General features: G+C 35.6%; 1 protein-coding gene across 1 annotated transcript; it reads left to right on the plus strand.

Moving 5' to 3' along the window:
* Window positions 1-1,499: 1,499 nt before the first annotated feature.
* Window positions 1,500-2,009, plus strand: LOC112733699 (uncharacterized). The gene has a single exon (XM_025782742.1). It carries the CDS (start codon window positions 1,500-1,502, stop codon window positions 2,007-2,009), a length of 510 nt encoding a protein of 169 aa, XP_025638527.1.
* The last annotated feature ends 21,692 nt before the right edge of the window (window positions 2,010-23,701 follow it).

Below are 23,701 nucleotides of genomic sequence, written 5' to 3' on the forward strand. Positions count from 1 at the left end.
TAAAATTCATTATTTTGGTCTTCGAGATTCAGTTCTAGGCATTATATTAATCATTAAACTTTTTTTAGCACCGAATCAGCAAACAAAGTGTTAAACTAGTTCTGACTTACCACCCTAAATACAGGGTTAAACAGCGTCGTTTTGTTTGGCACTTAATAAACAAGATAAAACGTGAAGATGAAGAATAAGATGTGCAAATCGTGTTATCTTCTTTCATTCTTCAAAAATGATCTCGTTTTTATCTTGTTTAAGTACCAAATTAAAACAAACAAATATTATTTAGCCATGTATCTAACGTGGTATAGAAATCAATATGATACCTAAAATTGAATATCAAATACTATTATAATAAATTTTTAATTTAAAAGACTAAAAATAATGAAAACCGTAAATCTCAGAAATTATTATAGAAATTTAGTCAATTTTATTACGACATAAATCTATTATAATCAATTATGATTATTTGAATATTTAATTCTATTTGAGTATTAAAAATTAAAAAGAAAGAAAGAAATTGAAGTAGTTATTATTACAACTACTATATGGGAAAGTGTATATGTTGCTGGATTGTTGAAATGCTAAACAGCTCAATAGTTTGCACAAATGGTCTAACCTAATAATAAGGGTGTTCCATAAGGAATAGCCTGTTTATAATATATTAGCCTGTCATTGAAAAATGACTTCAATTATCTCTACCAAAAGAAAAGTATATACTAACTTCTAACCTACGAACTATATATTTACAAGTTACAAGACACAAAAACCTATTAATTATAATAAGTATGACATATACTTACACTCGTCAATATAATTATGGCCCATGTTAAAACAATTCTTATTATTATTAAAAAATTTAAATTTTTAATAAATATATTAAAAATTTAAATTATGTACATTTTTCATAAAAAAAACTCAATTAGTAATTTTTATATTTTAAGAGCACACACATATTAGTTACATGTATTATATATGAAAAATTATTTTTAGTGACATTTATTTTATTTTTTAACGACAATAAAAATAGTCAGTAATATATTTATCGATACTAGTCATCTTATACTTTATTATTAAAATATTTTAGTTGCAATTATAATAATCGTTCGTAAAGATCTTTTTAATAGGAAAAAGAAAAAACTAATAAAAGTACCTATGAAGTTTACGAACGTTGACAAAAATACTCATAAATTAAGAAAATTAATGTTGTACCTATGAAAGATGGGTTCCGTGTGACAAAAGTATCCAAACCCTGATTTTTTTTGTTAATTTTTTGGTTGATTTTTTAGCTAAGAAAGACTGGCCAGACAAGGGTTACTGGACAAATACATCGATGAGCGCATGCAAGGACGCCCGAGAACAAGTAATGCTCATGACGATGTTGCAAAAAACCCACAAGAAAAAACAAATCCATCTCCTCAAACGAGGGGGTCATAAACTGTATCTCAGGAGGATTCTCTGGTAGAGGCTTGTCTAACTCAGCCCGAAAAAGGACTTACCGAGCGATGCTGGTGGTGGAAGGAGCCCTTTCCAAAGTAGCACCCAACGCCACAGCACCGACTATTTCCTTTGAACAATCAGACTATCAAGCTTCCTCGGCAAACCTGGACGATCCGGTGGTAATCTCAATTCAGGTCGGGGAGCTGCTGGTAAGAAAAGTACTCCTCGACCCAGGTAGCAGCGCCGATGTCTTATTTCTCTCCAATTTCAAGAAAATGAAGTTGAGTGAAAAGTATATACAACTGTCTGCAGGAGAGTTGGCGGGATTCTCGGGCAAGAGGGTCCCCGTGATCAGCTACATTTGGCTCAAGACAACACTAGGCGAACCACCACTATCAAAAACAAAAGATATCCAATACCTAATAGTCGAATGTACCAGTCCATATAACATCATCTTGGGTAGACCTTCTTTAAATTCATTCGACGCTATTATATCCACTATTCACTTGTGCGTTAAGTTCCATGTGCAGGATAACCAGGTGGCAACTATCCATTTCGATCTAAAAGAGGCATAAGCTTGCTATAACGCAAGTCTCAAGAACCCACAAACAACCAAACAACAAAATGACCGACCTATGTGCAACATCCAAGACGTACCATAGCTAGCAGAACTTAACCCTAGAGAAGATTTTCGAGAGAGACCAAAGCCAACCAACGAACTTGAAAAGGTAGTACTTGGCAATGATGAAAATAAGTTCACTTACATAAGTTCTTTTCTGACTACAGAAATCAAGACACAGATCACCACTATCCTACATGCCAATGCAGATCTGTTTGCATGGACTCCTACAGACATGTCTGGCATCGATCCGAGCTTTATATGTCACAAACTGCAGATCAACCCTGCAGTCAGACCTATAGTACAAAGAAAATGACAACTAGGAAATGACAAGAAACTTGCTTCACTGGAAGAGACCCAAAATCTCTTAGAAGCTGGCTTTAATAGGGAACTCATATTTACATGGCTATCAAATGTCGTAATGGTAAGAAAAGCTTCAAGTAAGTGGCGTATGTGTGTAGATTTCACAAACTTGAATAAGGCATGCCCTAAGGATGCCTATCCCCTACCATGCATATATAAGTTGGTAGACAATGCCTCTGGGTACGATTTTCTAAGCTTTATGGATGCCTATTCGGTTATAACCAAATCTTAATGTACCCTAATGACCAAGATAAAACGACTTTCATAACAGAATACGAAAACTATTGTTATAAAGTTATGCCTTTTGGACTAAAAAATGCAGGGGCTACATATCAAAACCTGATGGATAAGGCATTCGCCAAGCAACTAGGCAGGAACATAGAAGTTTATGTCGACAACATGGTGGTGAAGACAGCCAACAGAATCCAACACGGCACTAACCTTGAAGAGATATTCACCCAACTACGACACCACAATATACGCCTAAACCCCGAAAAATGTGCCTTCGGGGTACAAAGAGAAAAATTCCTTGGCTTTATGCTGACCTCCAGGGGAATCGAGGCAAATCTAGAGAAGTGCCGAGTTATACTAGACATGCAAAGCCCGAGGACAATCAAGGAGGTACAACAACTTACAGGCCGACTAGCAATGCTGGCGAGATTCCTACCGGCTCTATTTAATCATTCTCGCCACTTTTTCAAGCTCTTGAAAAAGGAACATGCTTTCAGATGGAGTGATGAATGCGAAGTAGCATTCCAAGCACTAAAAAGGCTGTTAACATCTCTGCCGATCTTACAGAAACCTAGACCAGGTATACCATTAAAAATTTACTTATCTGTATCTTATAATGCCATTAGTTCATCAGCAAATTGCTACAACAAGCCGAGCTAAGGTACCCAGACTTAGAAAAACTTGCTAAGGTTGATTTTTTTAGATACCAGAGGCATTGTCCAGTAAACATTTCCATCTCTATTTAGCTGTTTATCTATATGTAACTAATTCTCATTTATTGTATTTGGATAATTTTAAATTTTATTTTATTTAAATATGTGATTTACCTAAAAAATTATATGTTATTGGTGTATATATATATAATTTGAATTAATTTATTCACATTAATTAAATGATTAGCTATAGTATTAGTTATTGGAATTTTTATTCTATTTGTGATCTAATTTATTAATATAGAAATTAATCTAGATAGTATTATAATTATTAAAAAATTTTATTAATTAATTGTATTAACAGTTAGTTTGTTTTTTGATAAAAAAAAAACATAATTGTTCATAAAATTTATAAAATTTGGATCTCCAATTTTAATCATCACAACAAAAACACTCTGATTCCATTTATATTGGTGATTTAAGAATTGAAAGTCCCAAATCAGAATTTAAGATTATTGGCAATGACTAGAAATACGTAAATTACTCCATTTATATTGGTGATTTAAGAATTGGAAGTCTCTAATCCGAATTTAAGATTTTTGGCAATGACTAGAAATACGTAAATTACTGATTTATAAAATTATTAACATTAGCATCTGTATACACATAAAAAATAATTATTAAATGAGTAAAGTATTGTTTTTGTCCCCAACGTTTGGAAAAAGTCCTATTTGTATCCCTAACGTTTAAATCATCCTATTTGTATCCCTAACGTTTATAAAAGTGATTCAATGTTATCCTACTATCAATTATACTAACAAATTAGATTATATTTTTCAATTATTTTCACTTGGATGTATTCATTCTCAATTAGGTCTCACTTGGATGTGTTCGATTTTAATATTATCTCCATTATTTGTGTTTAGATTCAATTATGTCCTAGAAAAGTGAATTATGTAAATGTTGTAGGAATTAGTTTCAACTTTTGATGAGCTATTTTTCGGAGTGGATCATCGATTCTATCCCAGATATTTGTATTCTAACTTCAAAAAGAGATTTTTAAAACTCAAACTAAAGCGTTCATGATGTGTAATTGACGGCAGGATAACATTGAATCACTTTTACAAACGTTAGGGATACAAATAGGATGATTTAAATGTTAGGGACACAAATAAGATTTACCCCAAACGTTGGAGACAAAAACGACACTTTACTCTTATTAAATTAGTTATTTATACAGAATATACATTAAAATATAATATAATATATATATATATATATATTAAAATAAATTAAATAATATATATTTATAAACAAATGCATAATAAAAATACTTTTTTTTTTGTAATAAGTTTTGTTTGGCTTTCTTTTAATTTGTGGCATCACATTCTTATAACTAATTTTTTGTTAAAGATATGAGAAACATTAGTGTTACTATTCAAGTATGCAACGTGCTGCGGACTCAGCTTGAAAAAAACCCAACACACAATAAGATTAATTGGGACCCAAATAATAAGCAATAAAACAGATAAAGAGTGGCACTCTTATGTGCTAAAGCCTAAGATGCTCCATGCATTAATGATAAACAAGAACAAACAAAAGCAACCTAACTGAAAGGATTGTGACTTCTTTGCCATTTGTCAATGTTACTTGTTAATTTAATGGCCTTTGTCAGATAGATAATGACTTTTGTAAACAATATAAATAATAGATTCTAAAATTGATTTAATAAAATAAAAATATATTACACCTCTAAATTATTCATTTAAATCTTAATATTAGAATAATTATCCGTACATCTAACAAATTAAATATTCAATACATTTATTATTTATATTATTTAATATTTTTATTGTCTATCTATACTTTTTCTTCACATTTTTGTGACATATTTCACTTCGGATTTTGATGAAGGAAAGGGATATCATCTATGTGTCATGTGTATAATACCAAAAACAAAAGCAAAAGTATGTAGTAACTAGTAAGTAGTAAATAAGCTCAACCACCAAGTCATTTCATGAAAACAAATCATTTTTGTAATTTTTTTTTAATGAAATTACTCATTTTTTTGGTGCTATTTGACAATGTGTGAAATCCATATTATACTAGTATCAGTAATAAACATTGATGGTTAAGAGGGAAAGTATCATATTTTTTTATTAAAAAATATAGGGTACTAATATATTATCTGTTAATTTATTATATTTTAAATATATGTATAAAGAGACACATCCAGAAAATATATCTATAAAGATATTTTCATTAGACACAGCCATAAAAAAGATATTTTTATTAGACATATCCACAAAGACACTTCCATTAAACACAATTATAAATAAGAGTTGATAAAAATTGACAAAAATACTTTTAGTAACATAGCAAAATTGTTTTCTATTAAGAGTCTTTGTGTTCAAATTTTATAAATAATAACTAATTTTTTTATGATGAATATTTGAAAAAATATTTTAGAAAAAAAGTTATGCACTAAATTTCTTCGGATTCCTTATTTATATATATATATATATATATATATATATATATATATATATATATATATATATATATATATATATATATATTAGATTGTAAAATATGCACCTAATTTGATACTAAATAAGATTTAAGAGGTGTAGAGTGATTGGAAAAAGAAAAAGTTTCTACTACACCAAGATCAAAGGTGATTTGATGGTTGATTAAATTTTGTTTTAATTAGCAAAATATGTTTGCAGTGTACACATAAAAAAAAGTAGGAATGGATCTTTTTATATTTTTTCTCTCAATTATTTAATAAAATATGATATTTTATTATTTAATATTTTTTTATATATTTTTTTGGATTAATAGTCAAATTAGTCTTTGAAAGATAAGATATTCTTTAAATTTATCTCTAAAATATTTTTTTAATTAAATTGGTCATTCAAATATTACAAATTAATCATATTTGTCATCCAATCACTCCATTAACAATTTTCTTCAAAGATTGATGTTGTAAAACATTAATTGATAACATATCTAATACCTGATATGTCTAATTGCATATTGACCAAATATGTTTATGAAAATTTATTAATTTAGTCATTTTTTTCAATTACAAAAATCATATTTCCAATATAACCTAGTGACTAAATTGATAGATTTTCATAAATATATTTAGTCAACGTTCAATTGAACATGTTATGTGTCATGTATGCTATCAGTTAACATTTCACATCATCAATCGTTGATGAAAATTGTGAGTGGAGTAATTGAAGGATAGATATGATTAATTCGTAATCTTTGAAGGACCAATTTGATTGAAAAAATCTTTTAGGGACAAATTTAAAAAATGACTTATCTTTTAGAAACTAATTTTACTATTAACTCTTTTTTTTGTTCATGTTGAAATTTTCTCAGCCCAAATATTATCTATGTTAAATCGTTAAGAAAGGAAATACTTGAATGCGGAAGCGTACATGAATTCATAAACATGAATCATACGATCGGAAGAGTTTGGATCTTGGTTCTTTCGATCTTCCTCAACCAAAGCCTTCTGTATTCCTAAGCGGCTGAATTGTGACTCTTTTGATGGGGAAAGAGCAACAAAGGCGGCTTTGGTATGTCGGGGACCGAAACCCTGAAAGCCTATTTATATTTGAGCATGGCACCCTTAAACCCTAAAACCCAAATAAAATAATATCTAAAGTCCAAAAGATAATATATCTAAAATCCAAAAGATAATTATCTAAAGAACAAAAGATAATATCTAGTTTTATTCTCATTTAATTCCAAATCAAAAGTAATAATGACTTATTCAATTTAGCATTTATAACAATAAATGAGATCATCATTATATAAGTCATTTAATTTGAAATAGCATAATTTGTGATTATAATTAATATATGTATTTCCCACAAACAAATTAGGAAATTAAAATAATTTCCTTACAATCTCCCACTTGGGCTATACATATATTCTTTCTTAACATAATCACATCTTATAAACTTTATGCACGCATCTGAATGCTACTTCTCTCATTACTTTAACAATCTGGTCCATCTCATACATTAGATATGGAACTACCGTAGCTTTTATCACATTAATATCGTGACTAAACCATGACAATCACCATCCTAATATACTCAACGACATAGATCAAATTTGGATGAGTAATATGAAAATTACATGCCAAGTGATCTCATGCATGTCTATTTCCAGCTGGTCCAACTTTAAAACTTTATTGAGATAAAAAACAATACAAATATTGCAAAATGAACATTTCACATAACATGAAATAAACCATCAACTTAATTATGCAGAAAAATAATTCAATATCTGTTATAGAACATATAGCAAAAACTCCCACTAAATCAAGGCATCACAAATATTGACACCCATCCGAGCAGTATGCTCATGAAAGACTTTAGGGATCAATCCTTTGGTAGTGGATCTGTTAGCATATACTCTGTTCCTATATGTCCTATGGAAATCTGTTTTTTTTTTCTTAAACTTTCTCCTTGACAACTAAGAACTTGATGTCTATATGCTTCGATTTTGTCAAGCTCTTATTGTTGTTGGAGAATAGTAATGCTAATTTATTGTCACAAAATATCTTTAATGACATTTCAATGTCATCTACTATACAAAGCTCAGTGACAAAGTTTCACAACCATATACCATGAAATCAGAATCAAAGTACCTAATGAGGTGTGTAGACTTGAGCATACATTAAGCTCCCTAGTACTGATGTATAAGATTTATCATGCATTGTGTAACACCCTAACTACCAAAGTTCACACTTCCGGCTGCGCGACTCTGATAGCTCGGACATTACGACGACACTTATACTACTTAATATTAAAATATGAGCCTGTTTAAAACTTTAAACCGCAAAACCGCTCCCAAAAATACTTTTGCAATACAACGTACACCCATACATACCATACAACTTACAAAAACACATAAAGAGTACATCCATATATATACATAAATATATATAAATAATATTACAAACATAATCCAATACAATTCCTATCCCTCTTACAGATTATATCAAGATAAAGGCAAGGGTGCAGTAAATCATAACTAAAACAATACAGAGCATCACAACAACAATTAAATAAGCTCTTCGTAACTTCTGCGTCCACATCCTGAAAGGGGAAAAATGTAGGGGGGTGAGAACATCATCCTCGAAAGGGTTCTCAGTAGAGGGTTTTTGGGAATTACTGTAATAGGATACTTGAAGATAAACCGTACCAGTGATTAATAACCGTCTCATACCTCTTTTCAAAAACATCGGTTTACAATAAAAGTAAAGTCGGAAATCTTTTCTGAAAGAGGAACCATTCAATTCTCAAAAACTCAAAAGTCTTTCAAAACGGTTTATCTATGCTGAAACAAAATAGCATTTCATATTTTATTCCAAATCAGAAACATAAAACTGAAACCAACCATCGGTTCATCTCATTCCAACCACGGCCCTAGGCCCAAACAATCCAACCACGGCCCTAGGCCCAAACAATCCAACCATCAACCAAATCACCACAATCCAACAGAGTCCCAGTTGCAAACACAGATAGGAAGTTCAAGCACAAACAACAGTTACAGCAAGTAGAACAATTAGCAGTTAATCACATAGGCAAACCAAGTATAATATGCACACCCAACCAAAGTCACACAAATGCATATGATGCATGCCTGTCCCTAGTGGCTGATGATATCATCTGTCGGTTATATAGCCAACCCGACACGTCCTGGTAGCTAACCATGGACAGAAACACCCATCGCGGAGCAAGTAAGTTTGAGCTACAACCCCCTTGCTACTACCCGCTCAACCCAGAGCCAGTGGAATAACCACTACTGCGGCTACTACCCAGGCGGGTGTTTAAAAGCTCAACCTGGAGCGAGTGGATTCACCACTACTACCGCTACTACCCAGGCGTCACATTCTCTGACCTGGAGCAAGTGGGACGAACCACAACCCTTGCTACTGCCCAGGTATCTCAAACATATATTCATTCAGTCCCAGCCATGGATCAACATCCATCTCAGCAATCCGGCTTAAATTCATAATTCATAGTCAGCCTTACGGCCCATAATTCATTCGACAATCAGCCATAAATCAATATCATACACAGCCATTCCGGCTCACGGTTCAATCCAAAACCAATCAATGTTCATAATCATACATAGCCACTCCGGCCCATAATAAAACAGCACTTCCACCATCCAACATCATCAATTTCATAAAACTGGCATTTAAGCCATAAATCACTTTTCTCAAGCCATTTCACTTTGAAATCAAATTTTAACTCTTTTTAGCCTTGGCTTTAAAGATCTCATTTCTCAAATCATCTCAGGCTCATAAGCCAAATTTTCTAAAAGTGAGTTCCCTTTTTAAAACAAAGCCACTCTCGGCATTCTCTTTTCAAAACTTCCAAAACCATGGAAAGTTAAAGATTCATTTTGGGAACATTCAAAATCACCCATCCAACAATAGAATTTTATAACAAAAGTTCCTCGCCAGAGTCCCAAGTCTTTAGGGAAGGTCAACTTATATAAATTCCTTAACATTCATTGAAACTCTTAAAATCATAGATTCTCGGTTCAAGTAAATAAAACTGGCTTTATTATGAAACCGATCATACAAAATCACAAGTTCCAACCCGGTCCAAAAATCAACTCATTTGAAACGGAACCGGTTCATTGGAATCAAACCACTTTCAGGTTTCTTTTTGGAACCCATTTTTCTAACTCTTCCAAAATGCATCAAACTTGATTACTCAATCAAAAGTATAGATTCTTTTAAAATCACTAAAAGCTCCTTTTTATATTGAAATCAATATTAGAGCGTCATTCTTTCCTTCAGTGATTCAAACTGTACAAATAGTTCATTTCTAAATAAGCCAAACTCAACGCATAAAGTTCATTAAATAAATTAAGCTTGAAAACATAAATATTCTCTTAATAAATCAAATAATATAATTTCTCAAATCCAACCCTTTTTAAACAACTTACAAACAAGTGTAGGATTTTGTAGAAATTTCGGCAGCACCTCCCCTAAAACTTGGACTTTTGCCACCCGGTTCGGGTCCCAACTAAACCGTTTCTCATTCCTTTTCAACAGCTCAAAACCAGAAATCAATTCAAAAGCAAGCTAAATTCAACAGTCGCCTCAGTGGCATATCTCAAGGAAACCATTTCAAAAATCAACTCAATATCAACCGATTTAACTCATTTCTAAAGCTTTAAAGAAACGTCTCAATAACAAATCATTTGTCCAAAACCAAATCAATTAAAGTAAACCAGGCTGAATTCAAAAGTGCATTCGACTTTGTAAATCATCAAAACAATTAACTCAAATCAAATCAATCCTCAGCGGATTAAACTCAGATTTCAAATCTTTAAAGAATCAACTTTAAAACATTACATTTCACAAAGCCGCACAACAATTCAGCCAAACCAACATCCATAATCATTCGAGTCAGTCAAATAATACATAAGACAGATACAATCACCAAATACACAATATCTCACATCAGTATCCATATGTAATAATTCCAATACATAAAACATAGTTTTTGGAAAGCGCCCCTACCTCAAAATGCAAATCCATAACCCAAACGTCTCACAGAGTCCTTTCCGCCTCAACTCGAAATCACCGGCAACCAAAACCTCGGCTCCAAGCCGCTTTTGTAACAGTCTCAACAACTCTAATCGCAACATACAACAACCGAAACTCAATCTTATAGCAATTAACGCCACAAACCTCAGCGTGAGATAACAGAACAATAACGAAAGGGCTTTCAAATTGAAACGCTTACCGAACCGAAGAAGGAACGGTTGAACCAAAACAGCGGCGGTCTCTGAACCGGTTCGGCGGCAACCCGGCAGTCAGCCCCAAGCAGCAGCGGCGATCTGAACCACACGCAGCGACAATGAAGTTCCGGGAAACTCAACAGAAGGGAAACTCAACTTAAAAGCCTTATCGGTAGTGGAGCTCGGTGGCGGCAGCGGCGTTCCCGGCGGTTGAGGCTCGGCTAGAAGCTCCGGCAGCGGCGGATCTGAATTCCTTTCCGGCGACAGTGAGAACCCCAACAGCGTGGCGCGGTTCTGTCTGCTCCATAGCACCACGGCGACCGGACCTCCAGCTCGCGTCGTCCTCCCTCCCAGCGGCGCTCAGTCTCAGTCTTCCTCCTCGACGCGACGCGGCGGCGACCGGCGCAGTCCGTGGCCCCATTGGGTGACGGTGGTGAGGCACGAACTCCCTCTCATGTGCCGCCCTCCACTGCTAGCCTCTACCTCTCCTCGTGCAAAGATAGCAACGACGGCGCTGGACTCGCGGCAAGGACGACAGCGTGGATGACTGGATCGGCGGCAAATCGGTAGCGCGACGGCGAGGAGCCGAACGTGGTGGTAGAATGCGGCTGGCCTGTGAGCTGCTGCTTCCCCGGTGCTCTTCCTCCCTTCCAGATCTCCTTCTTCTCTCAGTGACACGGCGCGACTCAGGCTCCGTGGATGGGACGACCCTGACGGCGCGGATTGGTAGCAGCGGCAGCAACGTGGCCTCCTTCCCCCTCAGATCTCTCTTTCTCTTTGTTTCTTTCTTTCTTGGAGAACAAAGGAAACTGTGTGTGTCATTGTTGTTGTTGCTGCGCAGCAAAGAAAGTGAGGAAAGGGGTTGGGCTGCGCAGCGTGGAGGAAGGATGGAAGGGAATGGGTTTAGAAAAATTAGGGTTAGGGGCATTATAGTAATTTCACATAAAATTGGGAATAATATAGTAATTGAAACTCAATTAAATCCAACCCTAATTATATATAGAAAATACTATTTGTTCATCGCTTTCGCAAATTATTTTCAAATAAAATGTCCAAATCAAATAATTAGAAGTAATATACTTAATTTCTTCATTTTCCAAAATAGCAGTAATAATATTTAAAATATTACTTATCTAATCCAAATCATATAAAAATCCTTATTATTTCATAACTATCAACCTTATACTTTAAATATAGAAAATAATCCAATAATTATAAAATTGGATAATAATCATAACTTATCTCAAATCCAATAAATCAAAACTTGCCTTAATTATCTTTAATAAAATAATTTCTGAAATTGAGGCTGTAAATAACTATATGATTTGAGACTTGATCATAAAAAGACTTTTCAAAGTCCTGGGTCTTACATTCTACCCACCTTATAAAAATTTTCGCCCTCGAAAATTGATACAAAATGAAAGAAATTCCATAACAGTTCACCTTTGAACACATTTAAGGAAGAAGTAAAAGTATCTCAAAATATAATCATATATACGATTTTCAAATACTTTGATTGTCATATGCATAAGGGTGCAAAGGTAGGAGTGTGATTGCAAAGCAAACGTTACAAGGTAGGCTCAATGCACAAGGTCACATAATCTCAAGACTTTTACAAAAACTTGAGGTAACAAAATAGGGTGCAAACCAAGATAGGCGTTCACAAAACAAGGCGGTATCAATGTGACATAAAGGCTACCAAAGCAGGTTGGTAATAAAACAACGGCCACAACGTTCGCCGACAAATCTCGTTCTTACTTCAGAACCTCAACCTCCCAACTCCACCAATCATTTTACAACCTCATGGCCAATCATAAGCCTAACAACCGCAAACCCGTTAGCATGGAACAAAACATCCACAACTCATAACATGGTACACCTACCGTTTCACCTTCCATATACACGTATCACGTCTTAAAGAACTAACGCATCGCGTTACTACGTCTACAAGTTGCACGTGATATCAAAACAAGTCTCGAGTCTACTCAGAAGGATACCAGATTTAGAACGGAGAGACTATTGTCAAGGGTAATACTCATAGATTCGAGAGAATGTATCCAATCTCCGGATAGACAAAGATGTCCAAGCAAAGGAGTTTGCTAGAAATAAATCGATTGACAACTCCAAAGAAAACACTTGGATCCAAGAAATCCAATAGAACCAATTAGAAGAGAACCAGCGCCTTAGTTCAAAACAAATTCAAGTTGAGTCGAAGAAGTAGGAGGTTTACAAAAAGGAATATCAAACCCAAGACAAAGCTCACAAAACTCAAGAGCAAGATTAAAAGTACTTCCAAATACATTGTTCATAAAGGAACCGAAACTTGCGGAAAAACCATTTCGCAATCTAAAAGAAAGGTTAATTAACAACATTCTTCAAGAGAGTAACAAAAGCATAATCGTGGCTTTGCTTTAATGCAAGTTCATGTTGAAATAGATTTTGTCGAGTTCTAAAAACAAGGTGCACACGAGTTTGGTTAAAAGCTAAAATATTTCTTCAAATATTTTAGAAAGATAATTAGATGCACAACTTAACCAAAAGCAGTTCATAAAACTCGGGAGAGAAATCAAAGGCTTGTTCAAAAATTCTCAAAGTTCATATTCAAACAAGCGTGTATAACATTCGTAGCAAGGATGAAAGAGAAAATTAAACTCCTTTTAGAAAAGAAACTCCAAGGTAAAAATTTGCACACAATCTGGTAAGGAAATAGGTGGTGCGTTACAAACAAACCGATTTCCACTAAACAAGGAAGTTCTCCAAAACCTCATTTAAAATAGCACATGCCAACTTTAAATTAATTTCGTCAAAAGTGGACAATGGTTTCAATCTCAATCAAACAACAGAAAATAAATTCCGTCTAGTATTCTTCCAAAGAGAATTCAAAATTCCTTTGAAAGTTCAAAACAAGACTCCAAAAGTGTTTCTTGAAATCACCATCTCAGAAGAACATTCAAGAAGTTTAAGATGTACTAAAAATGAGTCAAGCCTTGCAAGAAAGGATCTTAAATAGTTCAAACAAGATCCACTAGGCATGGGGCATCAAATAAGCTTTCAATTGAACCAAAAGAATACAAAAGTCATAGAAAAAGATAACTCAATCATTTGTAATTTCCCAATGATAAATCTTTGACTAAAAACTCTTGTAGAAATAATGGGAGAATAAATAATGCACTAAATTAAAACGAATCAAACTGACTCACATAAGGATGAGATCCACAAGAGAGGACAAACCAAGATCAATGGTAATGTTTTCAAGATGTAAAAGATTAGTTAAAGATAGAGTCACGTATGATCTTCATAGAGGAGAAAAGCTTAAGAAGGAACGAGTCCGTTCATAAGAGGAAAGCTATGAGTCCAACATTTTCAAAAGAACAACAATGGCATAAACCATGAAGCATGCTAAACCAAACTCATTTCAAAATAAGTTAAGTAAAGCTTATCAAACGAAACTCAAACGAGACAAAAGTGGTAAATCCTTTCCTTTCAAAATTTTGAAAAATATTCAAATACATAATCAAATGAAGATGTGCATTGGAGCTATAGTAGAACTACTAGAAGGCAATTTAATTTTAAGGTAAATGTAGTTTTGCAAACCAGTGAAAACACGAGCGAGGTATTAGAAATAAGTAGTTGTTAAATTGTGTAAGAAATCTTCAAAGTTTCATATATAGATAAGTATATGTCTATTCAACAGCAATTTTTTATAAAAATCTCAAAATTTGGCTGCGATCACTGTCAAATAAGAGTAAAACTGAATCAACAATTTCTCAAAGAATGGACTCGGAATTTGGAGTTAAAAGGCACAGCGCATTAAGGCAAGTTCAAAGCTATATCAAGGTATATGGGAATCAGGAAGAACTCAAACAGAGAAAGACAGATGCAACAAGGATCCCAAACAAGTATATGCAATTGAGATCAAACAAGAATGCATATGGATAGAGGAATAGAGTTGAAAAATCAAACTACTTTTCGAAAGGAATAGCAAACAAGAACTTCAAGTTAGGATATGAAAGAACAGGTTGACTCAAACAGGATTCAAGACACACAACTGAATAGCCTCGAGAAATAATTTCCAACATTCCCAAAACCCGCGATTCGCTTTACTCAAAACTCGTATACTATCTATGATAACCCATCAGTGCTTTCATATACATAATTCACTAGTATTAAGCCGGCCAAACTTAATACCAAGAATCATGCAATGCAAGACTAACAGCATTAATCAATAGACCGTCATGTGCATAAAGCTCTAATTCTCATCATTCGACAAGACCTAATACATGACAGACACTCAGAGTATGCAACTGAAGCATAGCCAGTCCATTCCTCAGGCTCTACAGGAAGAACTGCTATGATACCATAATGTAACACCCTAACTACCAAAGTTCACACTTCCGGCTGCGCGACTCTGATAGCTCGGACATTACGACGACACTTATACTACTTAATATTAAAATATGAGCCTGTTTAAAACTTTAAACCACAAAACCGCTCCCAAAAATACTTTTGCGATACAGCGTACACCCATACATACCATACAACTTACAAAAACACATAAAGAGTACATCCATATATATACATAAATATATAGAAATAATATTACAAACATAATCCAATACAATTCCTATCCCTCTTACAGATTATATCAAGATAAAGGCGAGGGTGCAGTAAATCATAACTAAAACAATACAGAGCATCACAACAACAATTAAATAAGCTCTTCGTAACTTCTGCGTCCACATCCTGAAAGGGAAAAAATGTAGGGGGGTGAGAACATCATCCTCGAAAGGGTTCTCAGTAGAGGGTTTTTGGGAATTACTGTAATAGGATACTTGAAGATAAACCGTACCAGTGATTAATAACCGTCTCATACCTCTTTTCAAAAACATCGGTTTACAATAAAAGTAAAGTCGGAAATCTTTTCTGAAAGAGGAACCATTCAATTCTCAAAAACTCAAAAGTCTTTCAAAACGGTTTATCTATGCTGAAACAAAATAGCATTTCATATTTTATTCCAAATCAGAAACATAAAACTGAAACCAACCATCGGTTCATCTCATTCCAACCACGGCCCTAGGCCCAAACAATCCAACCACGGCCCTAGGCCCAAACAATCCAACCATCAACCAAATCACCACAATCCAACAGAGTCCCAGTTGCAAACACAGATAGGAAGTTCAAGCACAAACAACAGTTACAGCAAGTAGAACAATTAGCAGTTAATCACATAGGCAAACCAAGTATAATATGCACACCCAACCAAAGTCACACAAATGCATATGATGCATGCCTGTCCCTAGTGGCTGATGATATCATCTGTCGGTTATATAGCCAACCCGACATGTCCTGGTAGCTAACCATGGACAGAAACACCCATCGCGGAGCAAGTAAGTTTGAGCTACAACCCCCTTGCTACTACCCGCTCAACCCAGAGCCAGTGGAATAACCACTACTGCGGCTACTACCCAGGCGGGTGTTTAAAAGCTCAACCTGGAGCGAGTGGATTCACCACTACTACCGCTACTACCCAGGCGTCACATTCTCTGACCTGGAGCAAGTGGGACGAACCACAACCCTTGCTACTGCCCAGGTATCTCAAACATATATTCATTCAGTCCCAGCCATGGATCAACATCCATCTCAGCAATTCGGCTTAAATTCATAATTCATAGTCAGCCTTACGGCCCATTATTCATTTGACAATCAGCCATAAATCAATATCATACACAGCCATTCCGGCTCACGGTTCAATCCAAAACCAGTCAATGTTCATAATCATACATAGCCACTCCGGCCCATAATAAAACAGCACTTCCACCATCCAACATCATCAATTTCATAAAACTGGCATTTAAGCCATAAATCACTTTTCTCAAGCCATTTCACTTTGAAATCAAATTTTAACTCTTTTTAGCCTTGGCTTTAAAGATCTCATTTCTCAAATCATCTCAGGCTCATAAGCCAAATTTTCTAAAAGTGAGTTCCCTTTTTAAAACAAAGCCACTCTCGGCATTCTCTTTTCAAAACTTCCAAAACCATGGAAAGTTAAAGATTCATTTTGGGAACATTCAAAATCACCCATCCAACAATAGAATTTTATAACAAAAGTTCCTCGCCAGAGTCCCAAGTCTTTAGGGAAGGTCAACTTATATAAATTCCTTAACATTCATTGAAACTCTTAAAATCATAGATTCTCGGTTCAAGTAAATAAAACTGGCTTTATTATGAAACCGATCATACAAAATCACAAGTTCCAACCCGGTCCAAAAATCAACTCATTTGAAACGGAACCGGTTCATTGGAATCAAACCACTTTCAGGTTTCTTTTTGGAACCCATTTTTCTAACTCTTCCAAAAAGCATCAAACTTGATTACTCAATCAAAAGTATAGATTCTTTTAAAATCACTAAAAGCTCCTTTTTATATTGAAATCAATATTAGAGCGTCATTCTTTCCTTCAGTGATTCAAACTGTACAAATAGTTCATTTCTAAATAAGCCGAACTCAACGCATAAAGTTCATTAAATAAATTAAGCTTGAAAACATAAATATTCTCTTAATAAATCAAATAATACAATTTCTCAAATCCAACCCTTTTTAAACAACTTACAAACAAGTGTAGGATTTTGTAGAAATTTCGGCAGCACCTCCCCTAAAACTTGGACTTTTGCCACCCGGTTCGGGTCCCAACTAAACCGTTTCTCATTCCTTTTCAACAGCTCAAAACCAGAAATCAATTCAAAAGCAAGCTAAATTCAACAGTCGCCTCAGTGGCATATCTCAAGGAAACCATTTCAAAAATCAACTCAATATCAACCGATTTAACTCATTTCTAAAGCTTTAAAGAAACGGCTCAATAACAAATCATTTGTCCAAAACCAAATCAATTAAAGTAAACCAGGCTGAATTCAAAAGTGCATTCGACTTTGTAAATCATCAAAACAATTAACTCAAATCAAATCAATCCTCAGCGGATTAAACTCAGATTTCAAATCTTTAAAGAATCAACTTTAAAACATTACATTTCACAAAGCCGCACAACAATTCTGCCAAACCAACATCCATAATCATTCGAGTCAGTCAAATAATACATAAGACAGATACAATCACCAAATACACAATATCTCACATCAGTATCCATATGTAATAATTCCAATACATAAAACATAGTTTTTGGAAAGCGCCCCTACCTCAAAATGCAAATCCATAACCCAAACGTCTCACAGAGTCCTTTCCGCCTCAACTCGAAATCACCGGCAACCAAAACCTCGGCTCCAAGCTGCTTTTGTAACAGTCTCAACAACTCTAATCGCAACATACAACAACCGAAACTCAATCTTATAGCAATTAACGCCACAAACCTCAGCGTGAGATAACAGAACAATAACGAAAGGGCTTTCAAATTGAAACGCTTACCGAACCGAAGAAGGAACGGTTGAACCGAAACAGCGGCGGTCTCTGAACCGGTTCGGCGGCAACCCGGCAGTCAGCCCCAAGCAGCAGCGGCGATCTGAACCACACGCAGCGACAATGAAGTTCCGGGAAACTCAACAGAAGGGAAACTCAACTTAAAAGCCTTATCGGCAGTGGAGCTCGGTGGCGGCAGCGGTGTTCCCGACGGTTGAGGCTCGGCTAGAAGCTCCGGCAGCGGCGGATCTGAATTCCTTTCCGGCGACAGTGAGAACCCCAACAGCGTGGCGCGGTTCCGTCTGCTCCATAGCACCACGGCGACCGGACCTCCAGCTCGCGTCGTCCTCCCTCCCAGCGGCGCTCAGTCTCAGTCTTCCTCCTCGACGCGACGCGGCGGCGACCGGCGCAGTCCGTGGCCCCATTGGGTGACGGTGGTGAGGCACGAACTCCCTCTCATGTGCCGCCCTCCACTGCTAGCCTCTACCTCTCCTCGTGCAAAGATAGCAACGACGGCGCTGGACTCGCGGCAAGGACGACGGCGTGGATGACTGGATCGGCGGCAAATCGGTAGCGCGACGGCGAGGAGCCGAACGTGGTGGTAGAATGCGGCTGGCCTGTGAGCTGCTGCTTCCCCGGTGCTCTTCCTCCCTTCCGGATCTCCTTCTCCTCTCAGTGACACGGCGCGACTCAGGCTCCGTGGATGGGACGACCCTGACGGCGCGGATTGGTAGCAGCGGCAGCAACGTGGCCTCCTTCCCCCTCAGATCTCTCTTTCTCTTTGTTTCTTTCTTTCTTGGAGAACAAAGGAAACTGTGTGTGTGATTGTTGTTGTTGCTGCGCAGCAAAGGCAGTGAGGAAAGGGGTTGGGCTGCGCAGCGTGGAGGAAGGATGGAAGGGAATGGGTTTAGAAAAATTAGGGTTAGGGGCATTATAGTAATTTCACATAAAATTGGGAATAATATAGTAATTGAAACTCAATTAAATCCAACCCTAATTATATATAGAAAATACTATTTGTTCATCGCTTTCGCAAATTATTTTCAAATAAAATGTCCAAATCAAATAATTAGAAGTAATATACTTAATTTCTTCATTTTCCAAAATAGCAGTAATAATATTTAAAATATTACTTATCTAATCCAAATCATATAAAAATCCTTATTATTTCATAACTATCAACCTTATACTTTAAATATAGAAAATAATCCAATAATTATAAAATTGGATAATAATCATAACTTATCTCAAATCCAATAAATCAAAACTTGCCTTAATTATCTTTAATAAAATAATTTCTGAAATTGAGGCTGTAAATAACTATATGATTTGAGACTTGATCATAAAAAGACTTTTCAAAGTCCTGGGTCTTACACATTGCTGTCCTCTCAAGATCATTTTTTTAGGGCATTATTTTGAGATTGAACTTGTCTCCTTTAGCTACGGGTGTGTCCATTGGTCTACAACTTTTCATGCCATATCTACTTAAAATGTTGTCGATATAGTTCTTTTGTGATGATCTAAGAATACCTTGAGAGCGATCTCTTAGTATCTCGATTCCTAATACAAAAGAGGCATCACCCAGATCTTTCATTTCGAATTTGTTCGATAGAAATTTCTTAGTTTCATGTAACAAACCTATATCGCTACTAGCAAGTAAAACGTCATCAACATATAAGACCAAAAAAAAAGTATTTACTCCCACTGAACTTGCGGTATACACATTCATCTATTATATTTACCTCAAAACCATATGAGATAATGACTTGATTAAACATGTGATACCATTGACGGGAAGCTTGTTTGAGTCCATAGATGGATTTTCTCCTTTCTCTGTTGGATCTCCTTAATGACACTTCTTGAGGTTGTTGAGCTTGCTATATGGGTTGGGGTTGAGGAGGATTCTCATTATTTTCCTGTGTTGTAGCAGTATCTTGAGCAACAGCAGTATTCTCATTGTTCTCTTGTACTGTAACTGGATCTACAGTAGGATTCTCATTTTGCTCTTATACTATAACTGCATCTTGAACAACAATAGGCACAATGACCTGGTCATTGTCAGTTTCAGAATCTTCATCAAAAGCAACATTCCTAATATTTCCTTCCCTCAAACTCAGCATCCTCAAGAAATCCCGCATTTCCCGTTTCAAAAATAGACCTTGATGCAGGATTGTAAAACTTGTACCCCCGTGAACGCTCAGCGTAACCAATAAAGTAACAGCTAATTGTCCTTAAGTCCAATTTTCTTTCATGCGGCCTATAAGGTTGCGCCTCAGCTGGACATCCCCAAAGATGCAAATGCTTTATACTGGGCCTTTTTTCTAGTCCAAATTTCATAAGGGGTTTTCTTAACTGCTTTGCTTGGCACCCTATTAAGTATGTACACTGCAGTCTTTAAGGCTTCTTCCTAGAGTGATTCAGGTAAGGAAGAATGACTAATCATACTTCTCACCATGTCCTTAAGAGTTCGGTTCCTTCGCTCTAGAACACCATTCATGCTAGGTTTGCCTGGCATGGTGTATTGCGAAATAATACCACACTCCTCTAGGAAAAGAGTAAAAAGCCCAGGACGTTGCTCACCTGAACCGTTATACCTTCCGTAGTATTCACCACCACGATCAGATTTGACAGCTTTAATTTTCTTTCCAAGTTGAAGTTCAACTTCAGCTTTGAAAGACTTGAAAACATCCAAGGCTTGAGACTTTTCATGAATTAAATATAGATACCCATAACGAGAGTAATCATCTATGAACATAATAAAGTACCGTTGTCCTTTCCAAGAGACAGTAGGGAACGGGCCACATATATTGGTATGTATCAGTTCTAAGACATCTTTAGCTCTATCAGCACCTAATTTCCTTTCGTTTGTCCTTTTCCCCTTTATGCACTAAATGCAGACTTCAAAGTCCGCAAAATTTATGGGTCCAAGAATTCCATCCGACACGAGCATCTGAATTCTCTGTTTAGAGATGTGACCTAGGCGTTTGTGCCATAATGATGCCGAATTCTCATTTAGTTTTCATTTTGTACCCGTTTGCAGTATTTCATTATTATAGGAATTTAAGTCAAACCTATATAGATTATCCACCAAATGACCAGAGCAAATATTATTCGAATTATAGAAGAGACTGACTTTATTGTCTCCGAACGAACAAAAATAACCTGATTTATCCAAACGAGAAACAGAAATCAAATTCCGTTTAAATGACGGTACATAAAATGTCTCTAATAAATCCAAGTAAAATTCACTTGTGGAACATAATCTAAATGTTTCTATAGCTTCGACTACAACTATATTGCCATCTTCCACATAGATGTATTTTTTAGCATCACTTGGAAGTCGGTTCCACAGGGAACCTTGCATAGTAACACTTACATGAGTAGTAGCAGCAGAATCTACCCACAAAGTTTCAACAGGTGCATAACTTAAACTAGTCTCAAAACAAATGAAAGTAAAAATTATACCCTTCTTTACACGCCAGGTGGCATATTTGGTACAATCATTCTTCATGTGTCCCACCTTCTTATAGAAGAAATAGGTTAAAACTTGATCTTGTTTCTTAGCCTTTTTCTACTGAGAAGGCGCATCCGCAGTAGTATCACACTTTCTTTTATACTGAGAAGATGAAGCCATGTGAGCACTTTCAGTCTTATCTTGCTGTAGCCTCTCTTCTTCTTGCACACAATGAGATATTAGCTCATTTAAGGACCAAGTGTCCTTCAGAGTGTTATAACTCACTTTGAATTGCCCAAAGTGTGCAGGAAGGGAAATCAAAATGAAATGCACGAGTAAATCTTCAGACAACTCTAACTTTAGTGCTTTCAATTTTGAAGCAAGATGAGACATTTTCATAATGTACTCCCTTATGTTCCCTTTACCTTTATACCTCATGGAGACAAGTTTGCTCAAAAGACTACTTGCTGATGTGTGGAAAACGATCCAACACAAAACTCACTGACAAGTGTACCGGGTCGCATCAAGTAATAATAACTCACATGAGTGAGGTCGATCCCACAGGGATTGAAGGATTGAGTAATTTTAGTTTAGTGGTTGATTTAGTCAAGCGAATCAAGTTTTGGTTGAGTGGTTTGTAATTGGCAGAAACTAAATTGCTTGAAATGTAAAGGGGGAGGGAAGAATTGCAGTAAATTAAAGAGCAAGAAAGTAAAGAAGCTAAATCTTAAAGTGCAAGTAATATAGAGTGCAGAAACTTAGATTGCAAGAAATACAAATGGCTGAAGCTTAAAGTGCAAGAAATGTAAATTGCTTGAATCATAAAAGGAATTGGGAATTGGGATTGCAGAATTTAAACAAGAACAAGTAAATTGCATTAAGCGGAAAGGCAAAATATGAATTGAATTGAAGTATATCTCAAACAGAAGAGTAAAATGCTTTGAGGAATAAACCAGAAAGTGACTGATGCTTAATTTGCAGCAATCGAAAAGAGGGTTGAAGATCTCAGGAGTGGAAGAGACTAGAAAACAAGTCTAGATCTCAAATTCTTCCTTGATCCAACAAGAACAATTGCAAAAGAAAATGAAAAAGTAAATTGCAGAAGAGTAGAAGATGAAGCAGTAAACAGAAATTGAAATTCAATTATGCAGAAAATTAAAGCAAGAGATCTCAAGGTGAGATTGAAATAGAAGTTCTTCAATTCTTCACCCAAGATCCAAGATGAAAAGTAAAGAGTGCTCAAGCAAGAACAAAGAAGAAGAGAGATCAATTCTCCTTCCTAATTCTCTAAGATCTAAATTCAAAAGTAAAAGCTCAAAAAATGAAAATGAAAGTGCAAAGAAAATTTCAAAGTAAAAGTCTAGAGGTCCTAATTAAATCAAACTAGCTCCTATTTATACACTTTCTATTCTTGAATTTTAGAATTTGGGTGGGCTTTTTAATTTGGTGAAGATTTAAATTTAATTAGATTTTTGATTGAATATTTAGCCCATGTGAAAATTGCTCCCAGGAGGATGCTCTGCTCTTGTGGGGAGCGGAGCATTGAAGCTTGTCTTGGGGCTCCTTTGTTGTGTGCCAAGGCTGTGAGACAATCAGGATAGCGCTCCGCTCTTGTGGGGAGCGGAGCATTGTGGCTTGTGTTGGGCCTTGCCTTGGTCCCTTGAAATATTTCGCGTGCCAAGTCTTGGACATCATCAGGGTAGCGCTCAAGTGGTGCTGAGAGCGCAGCTTCCTTGCTTTGTTAGG

Source organism: Arachis hypogaea, chromosome 13, assembly GCF_003086295.3.
Source record: "Arachis hypogaea cultivar Tifrunner chromosome 13, arahy.Tifrunner.gnm2.J5K5, whole genome shotgun sequence".
Taxonomy (NCBI): Eukaryota; Viridiplantae; Streptophyta; class Magnoliopsida; order Fabales; family Fabaceae; genus Arachis; species Arachis hypogaea.

Excerpts from the sequence above, each read along its gene's own strand:
- LOC112733699 (XM_025782742.1), top strand. The coding sequence starts at position 1,500 with ATGCTGGTGGTGGAAGGAGCCCTTTCCAAAGTAGCACCCAACGCCACA.